Genomic DNA, 22,273 nt, shown 5'->3' with positions numbered 1-22,273 from the left:
CCTGGAGTGGCGTCGCTATGGCACCGGATATATACCCCTGCCGACCCATCCGCCCCTCAGTTCCTTCTTACTGCCCGTATCGGTTGTCAGAACAGTGGAGCGCGGCTTAGCTGACCTCCACTTCCCTAGCTACTCGTAGTTCTCTCGTTCCTTGTTGTGTATATAGTTAAAAACTTTTTATATAGTTCAACTTAGTGTATCACTTTATAGTATATTTAGTATAATATAGTTAAGAGGAGTTTGGGGAATAGCCCCTTCCCCACACCCAGTGCCGGGGCCCATGCCCGGTTCACCGGGTTTCAAACTGTGCTCGGGCTGCCGCAAGCCGATGTCGACAGGAGACCCGCATGACTTCTGTCTGAAGTGCCTCGGGGAATTGCACCTGACAGCTAAGTGCCACATTTGCAAGGCTTTTAAGCCAAGAACAAAAAAGGAGCGGGACATCAGGCTAAAGCAGCTCCTCATGGAGGCGGCTCTCACCCCTCCGCCTTTGGCACCGAGCGCTGGTCACTCTTCGAGCAGAAGCACCTCCTCGGCACCAGACCGCGCCGGTATGTCCAAGGCTCCTCGGCACCACCCGTCACCGGCACCGAGGCCGGCTCGATGCCGCTCCCTCTCCCTGAGGTCGAGAAAGACTAAGACTCCTGCTGCTTCCGTGCCACCTGCACCGCAGCCAGAGAGCTTGTCCAAGTCGGACCGCCTGGCGCTGACACTTGCCTCAGCACCGACGACAATGGCACCGTCTATTCTGGTCCCACAAGGGCCGTCGAGTCTGGTGCCTGTCAGCTCCCCGGCTAGACCCGTGGTAGAGCTTACTATCCCGTCCACGCCGGAGACGTTCTCAACGGTGAGGGATCTGATTTCAATGATAGAGTTGACGCTGCCTCCGCCCCCGGCACCGCCGGAGCGAGCGATACAGTCTATAGGCAAGCCGGCCTTGATTCGGCCACCCTCTTTTGGCACAGCAGACCAGCACCGTTCAAGATCACAGTCCCGCAGACGTTCCAGGTCCCGACGGCGCTCCCACTCCCGTCGCCGCTCGCAGTCCCGGCACCGTTCTCCTCTTCGGTGCCGGTCGCACTCCCGGCTTCGGTCGGCATCCCAGTCACCGGCCCGCTATTCTCGGCACCGCTCCAGCTCCCAGCACCACTCCAGGCACCATGACTCCCGTAGCCGCTCCCGACGCCGAGCCTCGAGATTGCGGTCAACCTCCCGACACCGTTCCGGTCACAGGTCCCAATCTCGTTCCCGGTACCGGTATTCCTCCCGGTACCGGTATGCCTCCTGGTACTGGTATGCCTTCCGGTACCGGTCTCCAGTGCCGAGTAGAGATAGGCTAGCTAGAGACAGGGACTCTGCTCTGGGCCTCTCTGCTCCTCCATGACAATCCAGACACGCTTCAGAGTCGTCCCGCGCGGACAGCTATTATGCGCAGGACCGCGAGTCCGATGTGCCCACCGGGGTCTTCCAAGAGACACAGGCCCAGGACCTAGGCCCACACCAGTGGTCCTTCTGGACGCCTTGGGCATACCATCAGGCCCAAGGGGCACCAGTAGTCCCGTCCCGCTCGGCACCATCAGAGCACCGGGTGCCAGAGGCGACAATCAGCCGTCCCCCTCCAGCTGGTATGGAGGAAGCTCCAGTCCACCCACCGGACTCCCCAGTCCTCCCGGAGCAGGAGGTTGCTCAGGAGCAAAAGGCCACGCAGGACCCTCTCGTCCCAGGTGTCTCCTCTTCCTCTTCTCCCGACGAGGCGGTGGCAGGGACATCCTCCTCGGGCCCTCCTCCAATTGACCTGAGGGCCCACCAGGACATCCTCAGGAGGGTAGCACTTAACATGAACCTCCAGGTGGAGGAGGTCCCAGAGGTGGAGGACCCAGTAGTGAGCATTCTGTCGGCGGATGCTCCCACCAGAGTGGCCCTACCGTTTATTCATACCATCCAGGCCAATGCCGACACTATATGGCAATTGCCGGCCTCCATCCCACCTACGGCCAGGGGAGTCGAGTGTAAATATATGGTGCCCTCTAAGGTGTCTTCCTCGTTCAGTCAGTTAATGAGAGGGAACGCCATGGCCAGCAGGCGGCAGCCCCAAAATCGGAGGAGGCTAGGCAAATGGACCTGCTCGGCCGTAAGGTGTACTCGGCAGGTGCCTTACAGCTCCAGGTGGTGAATCAACAAGCCCTCCTCAGCCGCTATAATTACAACACATGGGCGGAGGTGGGGAGATTTACGGAACTACTCCCTCAGGATTCCCGCCCGGAGTTCACGGCCTTCTTGGAGGAAGGAAAAAAGGTGGCCAGAACTTCCCTCCAAGCTTCGCTCGATGCAGCCGACTCAGCAGCCAGGACTCTGGCCTCAGGTGTTGCCATGAGGCATATCTCATGGCTTCAGGTTTCCAACCTCCCGGCTGAGCTGCAGTACAGCATCCAGGACTTGCCGTTCGATGGTAAAGGCCTCTTCTCGGAGAATCATAGAATCTCAGGGTTGGAAGGGACCTCAGGAGGTCATCTAGTCCAACCCCCTGCTCAAAGCAGGACAAAACCCAACTAAATCATCCCAGCCAGGACTGTGTCAAGCCTGACCTTAAAAACCTCTAAGGAAGGAGATTCCACCACCTCCCTAGGTAACCCATTCCAGTGCTTCACCACCCTCCTAGTGAAAAAGTTTTTCCTAATGTCCAACCTAAACCTCCCCCTCTGCAACTTGAGACCATTACTCCTTGTTCTGTCATCTTCTACCACTGAGAACAGTCTAGATCCATCCTCTTTGGAACCCCCTTTCAGGTAGTTGAAAGCAGCTATCAAATCCCCCCTCATTCTTCTCTTCTGCAGACTAAACAATCCCAGTTCCCTCAGCCTCTCCTCATAAGTCATGTGCTCCAGCCCCCTAATCATTTTTGTTGCCCTCCGCTGGACTCTCTCCAATTTATCCTCATCCTTCTTGTAGTGTGAGGTCCAAAACTGGACACAGTACTCCAGATGAGGCCTCACCAGTGCTGAGTAGAGGGGAATGATCACATCCCTCGATCTGCTGGAAATGCCCCTACTTATACAACCCAAAATGCCGTTAGCCTTCTTGGCAACAAGGGCACACTGTTGACTCATATTCAGCTTTTCGTCCACCATAACCCCTAGGTCCTTTTCTGCAGAACTGCTGCCCAGCCATTCGGTCCCTAGTCTGTAGCAGTGCATGGGATTCTTCCGTCCTAAGTGCAGGACTCTGCACTTGTCCTTGTTGAACCTCACCATATTTCTTTTGGCCCAATCCTCTAATTTGTCTAGGTCCCTCTGTATCCTATCCCTACCCTCCAGCGTATCAACCACTCCTCCCAGTTTAGTGTCATCTGCAAACTTGCTAAGGGTGCAGTCCACACTATCCTCCAGATCATTAATGAAGATATTGAATAAAACCGGCCCCAGCACCAACCCTTGGGGCACTCCACTTGATACCGGCTGCCAACTAGACATGGAACCATTGATCACTACCCGTTGAGCCAGACCATCTAGCCAGTTTTCTATCCACCTTACCGTCCATTCATCCAGCCAATACTTCTTTAACTTGCTGGCAAGAATACTGTGGGAGCCTGTATCAAAAGCTTTGCTAAAGTCCAGAAATAGCACATCCACTGCTTTCCCCTCATCCACAGAGCCAGTTATCTCCTCATAGAAGGCAATTAGGTTAGTCAGGCATGACTTGCCCTTGGTGAATCCATGCTGACTCTTCCTGATCACTTTCCCCTCCTTTAAGTGGTTCAGAATTGATTCCTTGAGGACCTGTTCCATGATTTTTCCAGGGACTGAGGTGAGACTGACTGGCCTGTAGTTCCCTGGATCTTCCTTCTTCAGAAGACTGACCCTAGGCTGCAAAGCCTGAAAGACAATAGGGTCATAATGCGTTTGCTAGGCATGCACACGCCAATGACCCAACGCAGGCCCTTCCGCCCCCAACCTCCCCGTCCGTACTTTGTGCCTAGAAACAGACAGGACTTTGACAGACGGCGCGGCTGAGGTGGGCGTAGACGCCAATCAGGACCTTAAAGGGGCCAAAATCAAGGTCCCTCGAAACCACCAGCGGGACCAAAATTTAACTTTTGAAGGTGCGCCCGAGGACGGCATACCAGTTACAGACCAGGATCCTTCTCCTCCCTTCTCCAACCGTCTCTCCTACTTCCTCCCGGCATGGTCCCGGCATGGTCCCAGTTAACCTTGCATCCGAAGAAGTGGGTATTCACCCACGAAAGCTCATGCTGCAAAAACATCTGTTAGTCTATAAGGTGCCACAGGATTCTTTGCTGCTTCTACAGAACCAGACTAACACGGCTACCCCTCTGATACCAGTTAACCTTGGATCTCTGGGTCCTACGCACGGTGGAATATGAATACCACCTCCAATTTGTTTTAACCCCACCCTCCCACCCCGTCCCTCTTCAGGGACCCCTCTCAGGAGCAATTCCTCTTGCAAGAGGTGCGGTCACTCCTCGCCATGGGGGCTATAGAGGAGGTGCCAAAGAACGAAAAGGGCAAGGGGTTTTACTCCCGTTATTTCCTAATCCCCAAGTCGAAGGGTGGTATCAGACCCATCCTAGACCTGCGAGGACTCAACCAGTTTGTGGTAAAGTTGAAGTTCCGTATGGTATTCCTGGGGATCATTATCCCGTCCTTGGATCCTGGAGATTGGTATGCCGCCCTCGATATGAAGGACGCATATTTTCATATCGCCATTTTTCCTCCGCACAGGAGGTACCTCCGCTTCGTAGCCGACCCTCAGCACTTCCAGTTCACAGTCCTGCCCTTTGGCCTTTCCACAGCTCCAAGGGTATTCATGAAGGGCATGGCCATGATTGCCGCATATCTCTGCCGACGTCGGATACACGTGTTTCCATATCTGGACGATTGGCTCATCCGGGGGACCTCCGAGAGACAAGTCACCCAGCATGTGGGCATCGTCAGGGACCTATTCACTTGTCTAGGCCTGGTGATCAATATAGAGAAGTCCTCTCTGGTTCCCACACAGAGGTTAGACTTCATAGGAGCGACCCTAGACTCCAATCTAGCCAGGGCCTGCTTACCACAGCCGCAGTTTCAAGCAATGGCAACAATCATTCGCGGTCTGCAGAATTTCCCGACGACCTCGGTTTGCACTTGTCTCGGTCTCTTGGGTCACATGGCTGCATGCACGTTCGTAACCAAATATGCCAGGCTCCGCCTCTGTCCGTTACAAACTTGGCTCAACTCGGTATACCGCCCGAGCAGGGACTCAATAGACACAATAGTCACCATTCTCCCGAGCACGCTAGGCTCTCTAGACTGGTGGCTGACTCCCTCCCTGGTGTGTGCAGGGCTACCGTTCCATCCGCCTCAGCCCTCAGTGTCCCTGACGACGGACGCGTCTTCTCTCAGCTGGGGCGCACACCTCGGAAACCTTCGTACGCAAGGCCTCTGGTCACCTCAGGAGCTGACGCTGCACATAAATGTCCAAGAACTGACAGCAGTCCGCCTAGCGTGCCAGGCGTTCCTGCAACATTTACAAGGCCTTGGTGTCTCAGTGTTTACGGACAACACAACGGTCATGTACTATATAAACAAACAGGGAGGGACTTGATCTTCCCCCCTTTGTCAGGAGACCATCAGACTCTGGGACTTGTGTATAGCCCACTCGATAGACCTGGTAGCGTCCTTTCTCCCGGGGGTTAGGAACACTCTGGTGGATTGACTGAGCAGGTCATTCCTTTGCCACGAGTGGTCGATACGCCTGGATGTTATTCATTTGGTTTTCCAGAGGTGGGGATTTCCCCACATAGACCTGTTTGCTTCCTGCGAGAACAGGAAATGCCAGATGTTCTGCTCCTTCCAAGGCCTCTCACCGGGGTTGATCTCGGACGCATTCCTGATGCCGTGGACGAACCATCTGCTTTATGCCTTCCTGCTGTTCCCGCTGGTACACAAGGTCCTGCTAAAACTCCGCAGGGACAGAGCGCACCTAATCTTGATCGCTCCATCGTGGCCCAGGCAGCACTGATACACCACGCTGCTCGACCTGTCACTAGCCAACCCGATTACCCTGCCACTCCACCCAGACCTCATAACGCAGGACCTCGGCAGACTTCGCCACCCAGACCTGCAGGCCCTTCACCTCAAGGCGTGGCTGCTGCATGGCTAAACCAGTCAGAGTTGCGTTGCTCTGCCTCATTACAGCAAGTACTCCTGGTTAGCAGGAAGCCTTCCACCCGGTCAATGTATCTGGCCAAATGGAAGCGTTTCTCCTGCTGGTGCGGGTCACACAGTGTTACCCCTACTGAGGCCTCGATCCCAACCATCTTGGATTACCTCTCGGCTCTCAAGCAGGAGGGCCTGGCGGTATCTTCATTGCAGGTACACATGGCGGCCATCTCTACCTTCCATCCAGGGGGGAGTGGCCGCTCCGTGTTCTCACACCCTATGGTCTCTAGATTTCTTAAGGGCCTGGAGCACCTATACCCACAAGTACGATGCCCCGCCCCAACATGAGACCTCAACCTGGTTCTAACCAGACTTATGTCTCCCCCATTTGAGCCATTGGCAACATGCTCGTTGCTATACCTGTCCTGGAAGACAGCTTTTCACGTAGCCATTACATCAGCCAGACGAGTTTCCGAGCTTTGTGCTCTAACGGTGCACCCACCATATACTGTGTTCCACAAGGACAAGGTGCAGTTACGACCACACCCGGCATTCCTCCCTAAAGTGGTTTCGGCATTTCATGTCAACCAGGATATCTTCCTTCCGGTCATCTTCCGGAAGCCGCACTCATCGTGACGGGAGCAACAATTGCACTCCCTGGAGGTCCGTAGAGCGCTCACATTTTATATCGAGCGAACAAAATCATTTCGTAAAACGCCCCAGCTCTTCGTCGCAGTGGCAGACAGAATGAAGGGTCTACCTGTCTCACCCCAGAGGATCTCATCGTGGGTAACGGCGTGTATCCGTACTTGTTACGACTTGGCTCATGTACGATCGAGCCACCTCACCGCACACTCTACCAGGGCTCAGGCTTCATCTGCCGCCTTCCTGGCTCATGTACCTATCCAGGAGATATGTGGTGCAGCTACCTGGTCTTCGGTCCACACCTTTGCTTCACATTATGCTCTGGTCCAACAGTCCAGAGATGATGCAGCCTTTGGCTCAGCAGTTTTGCATTCTGCAACATGTCACTCCGACCCCACCGCCTAGGTAAGGCTTGGGAATCACCTAATTGGAATCGATATGAGCAAGCACGCAAAGAAGAAAAGACAGTTACTCACCTTTGTAACTGTTGTTCTTCGAGATGTATTGCTCATATCCATTCCAAACCTGCCCTCCTTTCCCACTGTCAGAGTAGCCGGCACGAAGGAACTGAGGGGTGGATAGGTTGGCAGGGGTATAGATCCGGTGCCATAGTGGCGCCACTCCAGGGGGCACCCAGCCGACCCATCGAGTGTTGCTAGGGAAAAAATCTTCCAACGAACATGCATGCAGCGCGCGCACACCTAACTGGAATGGATATGAGCAACACATCTCGAAGAACAACAGTTACAAAGGTGAGTAACCGTCTTTTTCTGTCTGAGGGATTGGAGGAAATGCAGTTGTATCTTAGGGCTTGGCTGTAGACAATGGATCGTGTGATGTGTCCTGGATGGAAGCTGGAGGCATGTAGGTAAGTATAGCGGTCAGTAGATTTCCGGTATACGGTGGTGTTTATGTGACCATCACATATTTGCACTGTAGTGTCCAGGAAATGAATCTCTTGTGTGGACTGGTGCAGGCTGAGGTTGATGGTGGAGTGGAAATTGTTGAAATCCAGGTGGAATTCTTCAAGGGCCTCCTTCCCATGGGTCTATATGATGAAGATGTCACTTAGGAAGGAGAAATCAAATGAACAGCTACAAAATGAGGAACACCTGGCCAGGTGATAGTGCTGCTGGAAAGTAATAGCCCCCAGCCCTCTGAGTGTCCCCTGTAGTGTCCGGCCCCTTCTCCTCTGGGCACTCACAGAGTTACCAGGCCCGCTGCTTCCAAAGGACCAGTGCACCACAGCTTACTAGTTATAGCTTAGATCCCAGCTCCCAAGGGAGGCATGCAGGGTGCAGGCAGAACCCATGGACACTGGTGGCTAATGCATTCAGATCTCCGGTGCATGGGGCATACGCACACCAGAAGTAGAGCACATATAGACACCACATCTCGAAGCAGGGGCGGCTCCAGGCCCCAGCACGCCAAGCGCGTGCTTGGGGCGGCATGCTGCGGGGGGTGCTCTGCCAGTCGCCGGGATGGCAGCAGGCGGCTCCGGTGGACCTCCCGCAGGCGTACCTGCGGAGGGTCCGCTGGTCCCGCGGCTTCGGTGGGACGTCTGCGGCATGTCTGCGGGAGGTCCACCGGAGCCGCGGGACCTGTGACCGGCAGAGCGCCCCCCGCGGCGTGCCGCCATGCTTGGGGCGGCGAAATGGCTAGAGCCGCCTCGTCTCGAAGAACTCTAGTTACTAACAGGTAAGTACCTTCCCATTGTATGATGTGCTGTGCACATGCCTAAATTTACCCAAGGCAGATTATCATACTGTATTCTCGACAGGTGTCCAGCCTAGAAAAGGTGTGTGACACTTTGTTGAAGGACTATCCTAGAGAAGATCTTAAGATGGCAATCTAGCGCCATCAGTTTTGATTGTCTCTTAACTACTGGCCCACCCCCACATTTTTCTACACAAGGGCCTGCAGGTGGGGTGAGCATGTCTGGGGGAGGGAGAAGGAGTTTTCCAGCTGAGCACATAGCAGAAGGGTCCAGAGAGGCTCTACTTAAGAAGGGGAGCTGCTCTGTGCAGCCGTGCCGACCATCACCACGTGCCAGAAGGCCTGGCTGGAGACAGACAAGCCGGGAGGGATTCTGCCCAGCCTGAACTGTTGACAAACCCCAGAGTCAGAGGCAGGGTGAGGTCAGACTAGGGAAGGGTGCTCATCAGGACATTTGTTCTCTGGCAAAGATCTGTAACTCTTGATCTGTGGTTTAGAAATTCCTTTGTTAACCCTGGGTTCCTTGCTTGCCTACCACATTGTCCCTAAGGGGTTAATCTTAAAGCCCAGTGTGGCCACAGCCCAGCTGGGACTCAGAGGGAATGTGTGTAAGCAAAGCAAGGGGGCTGGGAGATCTGAGGCCCTGGTTTCAGGGTCTGGGGGGTGGCTGGACTGCAGAGTCCCACATCCCAAGGGAAGGCTCAGTCAAGGGGTCAGACAACCTGTTACCCCTCAGTGCTCACCCCAGCACCCCCAGCTATTCCAGTCCTGCCCCAATGTCTTCCCAGATCTGCTAATGCCCCTCAGTCCTCACCCCAACACTCATCCCAGCCCTGGGCTTTCCCAGAGCATCTCAGGGCTGGATTGCACTGTCTCTTTCTGCCCCCAGCCAGCTCTTTAGCCCCTGGTTGGCAACACTATCCCAGGAGTCTGCTCCCCTGAGTTGTGCGTCTCCCCCTTTCTCTCCCGGCTCAGATGCTCCTGAAGGCGGCAGATGGCTCTGCGCTGAAGAATGAGAAGCTGCAGCTCTTTGTTAGCTCTGGGGATGAGAATAAGAACCAGACCTTCCTGACGGACGAGTCTGGCAGAGCCTCCTTCGAGCTGGACACCTCCGGCTGGACCGGGAGCGTCACTCTGAGGGTAAGTGACGGGCCTCTGAGCCCCAGTGGGGCCCCAGCTCTCCAGCTTGTAGCCTGATTTGGGGTGTGTTAGTAGTGTTGATGTAATTTATCCACTTTAATTAATTTTATTCATTTAATTTTAATTAATTAATAATATTAATAATAATTATTGGATATTAATTAGTATGGGTTTGGCTCGCCAATATGTTTGATCAGAAGATAAAGTTCGTCCTGAATCAGGTTTCACAGAGTTTATAAAAGGAACTTTGGGGTCATGACAGGAGCTTACACTGAGACAGATATAGTCATAAAGACCTTTTTATTAAAATCAATGAAATGGTAAGCGAATGGTAAAACAGTTAGGATTACAGAGTTACAAATATCACAGTTCTTTAAGATATATATTTATGATTTATGCAAACTTGATTAATACTCACACTCTGGTGTTAGAATACAGCAGCACCGCCTTGGGCGTTTTCACACCTCTGGCAGAGGAAGTTACTGCAAAGTTGTTTGCTTTCTAATTTAACTCTATATGCTTTAACTAAAATAAAACGTACGGGAAATTAAATCCCTTTTCACTTACAGTTTGAAAAGAAATAATACTGCGGCCTATTCATAGTTATTAGTCATCGTAGATGGGTAGCATCGATACGTAGTTGAAGGTGGAGGCAATGAAGAGTAGACAGGAGCAAATAGATGGGTAGATTGCCTGCCTAATGGTGAGCTGTCTCACCTTTTTATAGGGCATTAGTTGGAAATCCTTCCTCCTATGCCCAAATTTCATCTTTCCCCCATGGAAATGTTAGGATACACTTACCCCTTTGGCTAGTATGTATGTGTGTATGAATGGTATGTACGCATTTGTGGTGTACTTGTTAGATTTGTGGGCAAAAATCCCCCTTTTCCACCCTTTATTGTTATTGGTTCAGTCAACGGTCTCCAGACATCTGCATAGGTATTTTGTCTATTATTACTTCTCTGAGTAAGGGTCCCAAAATGTGCTAAAGTTGCCTTAGTGTCATGTACAGGATGTTTGACCTGTAGGTCTCTTGCATTACAGCCAACTTATTCTTAATATAAATCTATAAGCCTATTACATCAAATACTCAAATTGATAAGAAAGATATTTATCCAGACCAGCAGATTAATCCTTAGGGCTACAAGCCTCTGTTGTTGTGTCTGTGATTGTTGATGTTTATTGCGGTGGTGCCTAAGGAGCAACCAGGATCGGGGCCCCATGGTGCTGGGTGCTGCACACACTCAGTGTAGCAAACGGCCCTGCCTGAAGCGCCTGCAGGCTGAATAGCCAGGACAGATGGTGGTGGAGGGCGGGAGGCGCAGACCCCACCAGCAGAGCCATCAATGGGGTGACGCAAACAGCATCTTAGTGCCACCACTTGTCTTCTTATTAATATTTGGGGTGGGGTTTAGTTAGGAAGGTCGCCCCCTTCGGGCAGCTCAGCTCAGGGGCTGCCCCATTGGAACCGCTGGGGTTTTCCATGTCACTCTTACGGACGCAGGGTGAGGGGCCGTAGGGGTGAGCTCAGCCGGCAGCATCAGAGCCTGGCCTGCCCCGGCTGCATCTCTGTCCTGTGCTGTGTGCTCTGCACCCCGGCGAGTCCCATCGCTCTCTCTATCCCCCAGGGGCACTTCAAGCAGGTGAACGACAGCGCTGAGCATGACAGAGTCTCTCCTAGTTACCCGGATGACGAACGTTACCTGCAGCCCTTCTACTCCAAGAGCCAGAGTTTCCTGAAGATCCGCTGGCTGGGAGGGGGGCTGCCCTGCGACCAGGCCCAGCAGCTCCAGGTGGATTACGTCATTGCTAGGGAGGCCCTGGAGAACGGGTCCAGGAGCCTGGAGTTCATCTTCCTGGTGAGCCCGTCTTGGGAGACTGAAGTGTGTGTGTGTGTGTGTGTGTGTGTGTGTGTGTGTGTGTGCGTGAGAGAGCGAGAGAGAGAGAGAGAGCAGGAGGTGTGGAGTCAGCGCTGTAACCCCATAGCAGAGCAGTGGGGAATTGAACGGTTCCTTTGAATTACAAGGGCTGGGCTAGATCAGGACGGGGCTTTTCCTCTTTCCTGACTAGGGGCTCTGGTTCCAATCCGGCCCCAGAGCGGGGGCTGGCTGGCCTGAGGGGGCTGGGGAATGGGATACCTGCCTGAATCCTCTTTCTTGCACCCCCACCTCTGCTGGCTCAGTCCATGGGGAGGAGCGGCTACACCTTGCCCTGATTCCAGCCTGCATGGCCATCCCCACGTCGGGGTATTTGTCAGCCCCCTGTAAAGGCTGCAAAAAGAAGAGCAGATTCTCCCAAAACTGGTGGCTCACACTGAAGTTAGACTCACTAACCAGTCGTAAACTGGTCCTGATCCCCCACACTGGTTATCAACAAGCTAAAAAAGAAATCACACAACCCCCTTTACTGCATTCCAGTTCTCTGGCTCCCAATCAGCACCTAGGTCCAGTACAGTGAGAAGTCATTTAAAACCTCTGCTCGCTATACAAAAGGTTCTTCTGACCCCAAAGGGTCACCCACGCCACCAGGCCAATATTAGTGTGGATCTTACCTAAAATACCATGCTGCCAGCCAGTCCTTTAGTGTCTGAAACTAACATAAGAACGGCCATACCGGGTCAGACCAAAGGTCCATCTAGCCCAGTATCTGTCTACCGACAGTGGCCAATGCCAGGTGCCCCAGAGGGAGTGAACCTAACAGGCAATGATCAAGTGATCTCTCTCCTGCCATCCATCTCCATCCTCTGACGAACAGAGGCTAGGGACACCATTCTTTACCCATCCTGGCTAATAGCCATTTATGGACTTCACCACCATGAATTTATCCAGTCCCCTTTTAAACACTGTTATAGTCCTAGCCTTCACAACCTCCTCAGGTAAGGAGTTCTACAAGTTGACTGTGCGCTGCGTGAAGAAGAACTTCCTTTTATTTGTTTTAAACCTGCTGCCTATTAATTTCATTTGGTGACCCCTTGTTCTTCTTCGAGTGATTGCTCATATGCATTCCAGTTAGGTGTGTGCGCGCTGCGTGCATGTTCGTCGGAAGATTTTTACCCTAGCAACACTCGGTGGGTCGGCTGGGCGCCCCCTGGAGTGGCGCCACTATGGCACAGGATATATACCCCTGCCGACCCATCCACCCCTCAGTTCCTTCTTACCGCCCGTGTCGGTCGTTGGAACAGTGGAGCGCGGCTTAGCTGTCTTCCACTTCCCTAGCTACTCGTAGTTTCTCTTGTTAATTCTTGTATATAGTTCAGATTTATATAGTTGTAGTTAACTTTATTCGTTTGTAGTATAGTTAGTGTATTTAGTTCACAGGGGTTCGGGGATTATCCCCTTCCCCGCACCTGGTGCCGGGTACGATGCCCGGTTCACGGGGTTTCACAACGCTCGGCCGGCCACAAGCCGATGCCGACAAGAGATCTTCTCCTAAGTGCCTCGAGGAATCTCACCTACCAGATAAGTGCCGCATTTGTAAGGCCTTTAATCCGAGAACAAAAGGGGAGCGGGACTTTCGTCTCAAGCAGCTCCTGAGGGAGGCAGCTGTTGCTCCTCCGCTCTTGGCACTGAGCGCTGGTTAGTCTTCAAGAAGCGCTCCCTCGGCACTGGATCGCCGGTACCGCCAAGGCCTCTCGGCACCGTCCGTCGCTGGCTCTGACGTCCGCTCGGCATGGATCCCTCTCCTGGAGGATGAAGAGGCACAAGACTCTTGCTGCATCTGAGCCGCCTGCTCCGCAGCCCGAGCGCTATACTAAGTCGGATCACCCGGCACCGATGTCTGCCGCGGCACCAACAATATCGGCATCGTTAACTCCAGCCATGCAAGAGCTGTCGAGCCCGGTGCTGGAAAGCTCCCCGGTACGAGCCGTGGTTGAGCTCACTATTAAGCTGCGTCAGAGCCGCCTGCTCCGCAGCCCAAGCGCTATGCTAAGTCGGACCGCCCGGCACCAATATCTGCTGCGGCACCGACAGTATTGGCACTGTCGATTCCGGCCACGCAAGAGCCGTTGAATCCGCTGCCTGAAAGCTCCCTGGTACGAGCCGTGGTTGAGCTCACTATTAAGCTGTGTCAGAGCCGCCTGCTCCGCAACCCGAGCGCTATACTAAGTTGGACCGACCAACTCCAATACCTGCCGTGGCACCGACAATACCGGCACTGTCGATCCCGGCCACGCAAGAGCCGTCGAGTCCGGTGCCTGAAAGCTCCCCGGCGCGAGCTGTGGTCGAGCTCACTATTGCCTCCACGCCGGAGACAGTTTCCACGGCGAAGGAGCTGATTGCAATGACAGCGTCTGCACTGCCTCAACCCCCGGCACCGCCGGTGCGGGTTATATAGTTGATCGGGAAGCCTGCCTTGATCAGACCACCCTCCCGTCGGCACCGCGGAGCGGCACCGTTCATGATCACGGTCCCGCAGACGTTCTCGGTCCTGTCACCGATCGAGGTCCCGATGCCGCTCACAGTCTCGGCACCGTTCTCCATTTCGGTACCAGTAGTACTCGCGGCACCGGTCAGCGTCCCGTTCGCCGGCCCGGTACACTCAGCACCGCTCCAGCTCCCAGCACCACTCCAGGCACCGGGACTCCCGTAGCCACTCCCGACATCGAGCCTTGCGATCTCGGTCGACCGCCCAGCACCACTCCGGTGGCAGGTCCCGTTCTCAGTACCGGTATGCCTCCCAGTACCGATCCCCAGTGCCGCATCGAGTGACGTCAGTTAGAGAGGGAGACTCTAACAAGGGCTTTTCAGCTCCTCCAGGGCCATCCAGCCATGCATCAGTGTCGTCCCGCGCGGACACTTCATATGCGCAGTACTCTGTTTCCGATGTGCCCTCCAGAGTCTTCCAGGAGACCTATCAGTGGTCATTCTAGTCACCTTGGGCGTACTACCACGCCAGAGGCGTACCTGTGATCCCATCTCGCTCTGTTCCGTCGGAGCACTGGGTGCCAGAGGCGACATTTAGCCGTCCCCCTCCGACCGGTACAGAGCAAGCCCCGGTTCAGCCACCGGGCTCCCGGATCCCATCGGATCAGGAGGTCGTCCAGGAGCGCGAGCCCACACAGGATCCGCTTGTCCCTGGCCTTTCTTCTTCCTCCTCCCCAGATGAGGTGGGGGCAGGAACATACTCCTCGGGCCCTCCTCTATCGAAACGCAAGTACATGGTATCCTCCAGGGGGTATGAGTACCTATATGTACATCTCCCCCCCCCGCTCCCTTGTCGTCCAGTCCCTCAATGGGACAGAACGCCATGGCCAGCAGGCACCAGCCCCTAGATCCAAGGAGGCTGGGTGAATGGTCTTACTGGGCCGTAAGATGTGCTCGGCGGGGACCCTGCAACTTCGTGTAGCAAACCAGCAAGCCCTGCTTAGCCACTACTATGGGTGGCGGTGGACAAATTTACAGAGTCGGTTCTTCAGAACTCCCGTCAAGAGTTCGATGCCCTCCTGGAGCAAAGGAAGAAGCTGGCGAGAGCTTCCCTCCAGGCCTCGTTGGATGCAGCTGACTCCGCTGCCATGACTCTGACCTCAGGTGTTGCCACGAGGCGCATTTCATGGCTCCAGTTATCGAGCCTTCCCTCGCAGCTGCTGCACACTATACAGGACTTTCCCTTCAATGGCAAAGGCCTGTTCTCTGGAAAAAAAATGGCCCTAGGCTGCAAAGCCTAAAGGGCAGCAGGGTCACTTTGCGCTCTCTCTCGGCATGCACACGCCGATGCTTCAGCGCCGACCTTTCCGTCCCCAGCCTCACCGCTCTAGACAAAGACAGGACTTTGCCAGCGGGTGTGGCTTACGCGGTCGTAGGCGTCAATCACGAACCCAAAGGAGCCAAAATTAGGGTCCTTCTAGCCACCAATGGGGCAAAAGCCTACCCATCCTCGTCCCTCTTAGGGACCCCTCTCACGAGCGATTCCTCTTGCAAGAGGTGCGGACGCTCCTTCTCATCGGAGCTATAGAGGAGGTACCTAAGGACGAAAGGGGCAAAGGGTTCTACTCCCACTAATTCCCAATCCCCTAGACCTGCGGGAACTCAACAAGTTCATGATACAGCTAAGTTCTGCATGGTACCCATGGGGACCGTCATCCCATCCTTGGATCCCGGAGACTGGTATGCCGCCCTCGATATGAAGGGCGCGTATTTTCACGTCGCCATTTCTCCTCCACACAGAAGGTACCCCCAGTTTGGGGCCTACCGTCGTCATTTCCAGTTTACGTCCCTCCTGGTTGGCCTCTATACAGCCCAAGTGTATTCAAAGAGCATGGCTGTAGTCACCGCCTCTCTTCGCCACCGTCGGATACACGTTCTCCGTATCTAGACGATTGGCTCATTCGAGGGACCACCGGTCCCAAGTTACCAGTCATGTGGGCATCGACACGAACCTATTCCTGTGTCTAGGCCTGATGATCAATAGAAAAATCCACTCTGATTCCCACACAGGGAATAGAATTCATTGGGACCATCCTGGACTCCAGTCTCGCCAGAGCCTGCTTACCTCAGCCTCAGTTTCAGGCGATGGTAACAATTGTACAAGGTCTACGGACCTTCCCGACAACTTTGGCTCGCACTTGCCTAGGTTTCCTGAGTCACATGGCTGTCTGCACGTTTGTAACCAAACATGCCAGGCTTCGCCTCCGTCCACTTCAATCGTGGCTCACCTTGGTGTACCACCCGGGCAGAGATAGCATACTCATGGTCGTCTCGTTCCCCCCGAGCATCCTAGGCTCCCTCAACCAGGAGTCGAGGCCCTCCCTGGTATATCCAGGGATGCTGTTCCATTCACCCCTCGGGGTCCCACATGACAGACACCCCATCTCTCGGCTGGGTGCTCACCTGAGTCAGTTTCGCACTCACGGCCTTCGGTCGGCTCAACAGCTGGCCTTACACATCAATGTCCGAGAGCTGAGAGCAGTCTGCCTTGTATACCAGGCGTTTCAGCTGGCGGATCGCCTCAACAGATCCTTCCTGTCTCACAAGTGGTCGTTTCCTCCGGACATTATCCATTCCGTTTTCCCGAAGTGGGACTTTCCCCGCATAGCCCTCTTTGCTCTCGCGAGAACGAAAAGAGAGAGAAGTTCTCCTCATTCCAAGGCCTCTCCCTGGGCTCGATCTTGGAGGTTTTTTCTGATGCCGTCGATGAGCCATCTGCTGTACGCTTTCCACCGTTCCCACTGGTTCACAGGGTCCTGCTAAAACTCCGCAGGGACAGAGCGCACCTGATCATGATCGCTCCAGCGTAACCCAGGCAGCACTGGTACACCAGGTTGCTACACCTGTTGGTAGCCAACCCTATTCCCCTGCCTCTTTGCCCAGACCCCATAACGCGGGATCACGGCAAGCTTCACCACCCAGACCTGTAATCCCTACACCTCACAGCATGGCTGCTGCGCGGCTAAACCGATCCGAGTTAAGTTGTTCTGCCTCGGTTCTACAGGATTCTCCTGCGTGGTAGGAAATCTTCCACTCGGTTAACATATCTGGCCGAGTGGAAGCGTTTCTCCTGCTGCTACGAAACGCACAATGTTTCTCCCGCCGAGGTCCCGATCCATTCCATCTTGGACTACCTCTGGTCTCTCAAACAGCAGCGCCTGGCGTGGTCATCATTGAGGGTACACTTGGCAGCCATCTCTACCTTCCACCCAGGGGAGAGTGGCCGCTCCGTATTCTTACACCTTGTGGAATCTAGGTTCCTCAAGGGCTTGGAGCGTTTATACCCCCCCAGTTGGCCCCCGCCAAAACCTGGGTCTTCAACCTGGTTCTAACCAGTTTTATGACTGCCCCATTCGAGCCACTGACAACATGCTCGCTGATATACCTGTCCTGGAAGACAGTTTGCCTTGTAGCCTTTCCATCGGCCAGACGAGTCTCCGAGCTTCAGGCTCTCACGATGGACCCACGGTATACTGTGTTCCTCAAGGACAAGAGCAGTTGTTACCACGTCCGACCTTCCTCCCTAAGGTGGTGTCGGCCTCTCATATCAACCAGGATATCTTCCTTCCGGTCTTCTTTCTGAAGCCACACTCATCGCAAGGAGAGCAACAATTGCCCTCCCTAGACGTCCGTAGGGCGTCCGCAATCTATACCGAGCGGACAAAGCCCTTTCATAACGCCCCCTAATCTTCGTTGTACTGGCATACCGGACGAAGGGCATACCTGTCTCCTCCTAGAGGATTTCATCTTCGATGACGTCGTGCATCCGCACCTCCTGTGTTTTGGCCCATGTTCCATAGAGCCACCTTACTGCACATTCCACCAGGGCTCAGGCTTCTCTGCTGCCTTCCTGGCTCACATACCCTTTCAGGGGATGTGTCATGCAACTACCTGGTCCTCGGTCCACACCTTTGCCTCATTGGTCCAAGAGTCCAGAGATGATGCAGCCTTTGGCTCAGCAGTTTTGCATTCTGCAACATCTAACTCCGACCCCACCGCCTACGTAAGGCTTGGGAATCACCTAACTGGAATGCATATGAGCAATCACTTGAAGAAGAAAAGACGGTTACTCACCGTTGTAACTGTTGTTCTTCAAGATGTGTTGCTCATATCCATTCCAGACCCGCCCTCCTTCCCCACTGTCGGAGTAGCCAGCAAGAAGGAACTGAGGGGTGGATGGGTCGGCAGGGGTATATATCCTGCGCCATAGTGGCGCCACTCCAGGGGGCGCCCAGCCGACCCACCGAGTGTTGCTAGGGTAAAAATCTTCTGACGAACATGCACGCGGCGCGCACACACCTAACTGGAATGGATATGAGCAACACATCTCGAAGAACAACAGTTACAACGGTGAGTAACCATCTTTTCTTGTATTATGGGAATAAGTAAATAACTTTTCTTTATCCACTTTCTTAATATCAGTCATGATTTTATATACCTCTATCATATCTCCCCTTAGTCTCCTCTTTTCCAAGCTGAAGAGACCTAGCCTCTTTAATCTTTCCTCATATGGGACCCTCTCCAAACCCCTAATCATTTTAGTTGCCCTTTTCTGAACCTTTTCTAGTGCTAGAATATCTTTTTTAGACTCATAGAGTTTAAGGTCAGAAGGGACCATTATGATCATCTAGTCTGACCTCCTGGACAACGCAGGCCACAGAATCTCCCCCATCCACTTCTATAACAAACCCCTAGCCTATGTCTGAGTTATTGAAGTCCCCAAATTGCGGTTTGAAGACCTCAAGCCGCAGAGAATCCTCCAGCAAGTGACCCGTGCCCCATGCTGCAGAGGAAGGCGAAAAACCTCCAGGGCCTCTGCCAATCTGCCCTGGAGGAAAATTCCTTCCCGACCCCAATTATGGCGATCAGTTAAACCCTGAGCATGTGGGCAAGACTCACCAGCCAGCACCCAGGAAAGAATTCTCTGTAGTAACTCAGATCCCACCACATCTAACATCCCATCACAGACCACTGGGCATACTTACCTGTTGATAATCAAAGATCAATTGCCAAATTGATTGCCAAAATTAGGCTATCCCATCATACCATCCCCTCCATAAATTTATCAAGCTTAGTCTTAAAGCCAGATATGTCTTTTGCCCCCACTACTCCCCTTGGAAGGCTATTCCAGAACTTCACTCCTCCAATGGTTAGAAACCTTTGTCTAATTTCAAGTCTAAACTTCCTAGTGTCCAGTTTATATCCATTTGTTCTTGTGTCCTCATAGTTACTAAGCTTAAATAATTCCTCTCCCTCCCTAATATTAATCCCTCTGATATATTTATAAAGAGCAATCATATCCCCCCTCAACCTTCTTTTGGTTAGGCTAAACAAGCCAAGCTCTTTGAATCTCCTTTCATAAGATAGGTGTTCCATTCCTCGGATCATCCTGAACCTGTTGAACCTGTTCCAGTTTGAATTCATCCTTCTTAAACATGGGAGACCAGAACTGCACACAGTATTCCAGATGAGGTCTCACCAGTGCCTTATATAATGGTACTAACACCTCCTTATCTTTGCTGGAAATTCCTCGCCTGATGCATCCTAAAACTGCATTAGCTTTTTTAACGGCCATATCACATTGGCGGCTCATAGTCATCCTGTGATCAACCAATACTCCGAGGTCCTTCTCCTCCTCTGTTACTTCCAACTGATGCGTCCCTAATTTATAACTAAAATTCTTGTTATTAATCCCTAAATGCATGACCTTGCACTTTTCACTATTAAATTTCATTCTATTACTATTACTCCAGTTTACAAGGTCATCCAGATCTTCCTGTAGGATATCCCGGTCCTTCTCTGTGTTAGCAATACCTCCCAGCTTTGTGTCATCCGCAAACTTTATTAGCACATTCCCGCTTTTTGTGCCAAGGTCAGTAATAAAAAGGTTAAATAAAATTGGTCCCAAAACTGATCCCTGAGGAACTCCAATAGTAACCTCCTTCCAGCCTGACAGTTCACCTTTCAGTATGACCCGTTGTAGTCTCCCCTTTAACCAGTTCCTTATCCACCTTTCAGTTTTCATATTTATCCCCATCTTTTCAAATTTAACTATTAATTCCCCATGTGGAACCGTGTCAAATGCCTTACTGAAATCGAGGTAAATTAGATCCACTGCATTTCCTTTGTCTAAAAAATCTGTTACTTTCTCAAAGAAGGAGATCAGGTTGGTTTGGCACGATCTACCTTTTGTGAAACCATGTTGTATTTTGTCCCAATTACCATTGACCTCAACGTCCTTAACTACCCTTGGAGGAGACCACATCTGTACACAGTATTCAAGATGTGGGCATACCATGGATTTATATAAGGGCAATAATATATTCTGTCTTATTCTCTATTCCCTTTTTAATGATTCCTAACATCCTGTTTGCTTTTTTGACCGCCTCTGCACACTGCGTGGACATCTTCAGAGAACTATCCACGATGACTCCAAGATCTTTTTCCTGACTCGTTGTAGCTAAATTAGCCCCCATCATATTATATGTATAGTTGGGGTTATTTTTTTCCAATGTGCATTACTTTACATTTATCCACATTAAATTTCATTTGCCATTTTGTTGCCCAATCACTTAGTTTTGTGAGATCTTTTTGAAGTTCTTCACAATCTGCTTTGGTCTTAACTATCTTGAGTAGTTTAGTATCATCTGCAAACTTTGCCACCTCACTGTTTACCCCTTTCTCCAGATCATTTATGAATAAATTGAATAGGATTGGTCCTAGGACTGACCCTTGGGGAACACCACTAGTTACCCCTCTCCATTCTGAGAATTTACCATTAATTCCTACCCTTTGTTCCCTGTCTTTTAACCAGTTCTCAATCCATGAAAGGACCTTCCCTTTTATCCCATGACAACTTAATTTACGTAAGAGCCTTTGGTGAGGGACCTTGTCAAATGCTTTCTGGAAATCTAAGTACACTATGTCCACTGGATCCCCCTTGTCCACATGTTTGTTGACCCCTTCAAAGAACTCTAATAGATTAGTAAGACACGATTTCCCTTTACAGAAACCAAGTTGACTATTGCTCAACAGTTTGTTTTTCTATGTGTCTGACAATTTTATTCTTAACTATTGTTTCAATAATTTGCCCAGTACCGACGTTAGACTTACCGGTCTGTAATTGCCGGGATCACCTCTAGAGCCCTTTTTAAATATTGGTGTTACATTAGCTAACTTCCAGTCATTGGGTACCAAAGCTGATTTAATGGACAGGTTACAAACCTTAGTTAATAGTTCCGCAACTTCACATTTGAGTTCTTTCAGAACTCTTGGGTGAATGCCATCGGGTCCCGGTGACTTGTTAATGTTGAGTTTATCAATTAATTCTAAAACCTCCTCTAGTGACACTTCAATCTGTGACAGTTCCTCAGATTTGTCACATACAAAAGCCAGCTCAGGTTTGGGAATCTCCCTAACATCCTCAGCTGTGAATACTGAAGCAAAGAATCCATTTAGTTTCTCTGCAATGACTTTATTGTCTTTAAGCGCTTCCTTTGTATTTCGATCATCAAGGGGCCCCACTGGTTGTTTAGCAGGCTTCCTGCTTCTGATGTACTTAAAAAACATTTTGTTATTACCTTTGGAGTTTTTGGCTAGCCGTTCTTCAAACTCCTCTTTGGCTTTTCTTATTACACTCTTGCACTTAAGTCGGCAGTGTTTGTGCTCCTTTCTATTTGCCTCACTAGGATTTGACTTCCACTTTTTAAAGGAAGTCTTTTTATCTCTCACTGCTTCTTTTACATGATTGTTAAACCACGGTGGCTCTTTTTTAGTTCTTTTACTGTGTTTCTTAATTTGGGGTATACATTGAAGTTGGGCCTCTATTATGGTGTCTTTAAAAAGCGCCCATGCAGCTTGCAGGGATTTCACTTTAGTCACTGTACCTTTTAACTTTTGTTTAACTAACCCCCTCATTTTTGTATAGTTCCCTCTTTTGAAATTAAATGCCACAGTGTTGGGCTGTTGAGATGCTCTTCCCACCACAGGGATGTTAAATGTTATTATATTATGGTCACTATTTCCCAGCGGTCCTGCTATAGTTACCTCTTGGACCAGCTCCTGCGCTCCACTCAGGATTAAATCTACAGTTGCCTCTCCCCTTGTGGGTTCCCGTACCAGCTGCTCCATGAAGCAGTCATTTAAAGTATCGAGAAATTTTATCTCTGCATTTCGTCCTGAAGTGAA

At 51.8% G+C, this 22,273-nt stretch overlaps 1 protein-coding gene across 2 annotated transcripts in view; it reads left to right on the top strand.

Moving 5' to 3' along the window:
- Nucleotides 1–22,273, top strand: part of LOC123356421 (alpha-2-macroglobulin-like protein 1) — a 79,727-nt gene that overhangs the window by 21,141 nt on the left and 36,313 nt on the right. For both annotated transcript variants that reach the window (XM_044999665.1, XM_044999666.1), the window contains exons 11-12: nt 9,498–9,662; nt 11,291–11,521. In XM_044999665.1, coding sequence (XP_044855600.1) covers nt 9,498–9,662; nt 11,291–11,521 — 396 coding nt within the window. The remainder of the gene's footprint in view (nt 1–9,497; nt 9,663–11,290; nt 11,522–22,273) is intronic.

The sequence above is a fragment of the Mauremys mutica genome, chromosome 25, assembly GCF_020497125.1.
Source record: "Mauremys mutica isolate MM-2020 ecotype Southern chromosome 25, ASM2049712v1, whole genome shotgun sequence".
NCBI lineage: Eukaryota > Metazoa > Chordata > Testudines > Geoemydidae > Mauremys > Mauremys mutica.
Note: the sequence above shows the minus strand (reverse complement) of the source record. Positions and strands in the feature narration are given on the sequence as shown.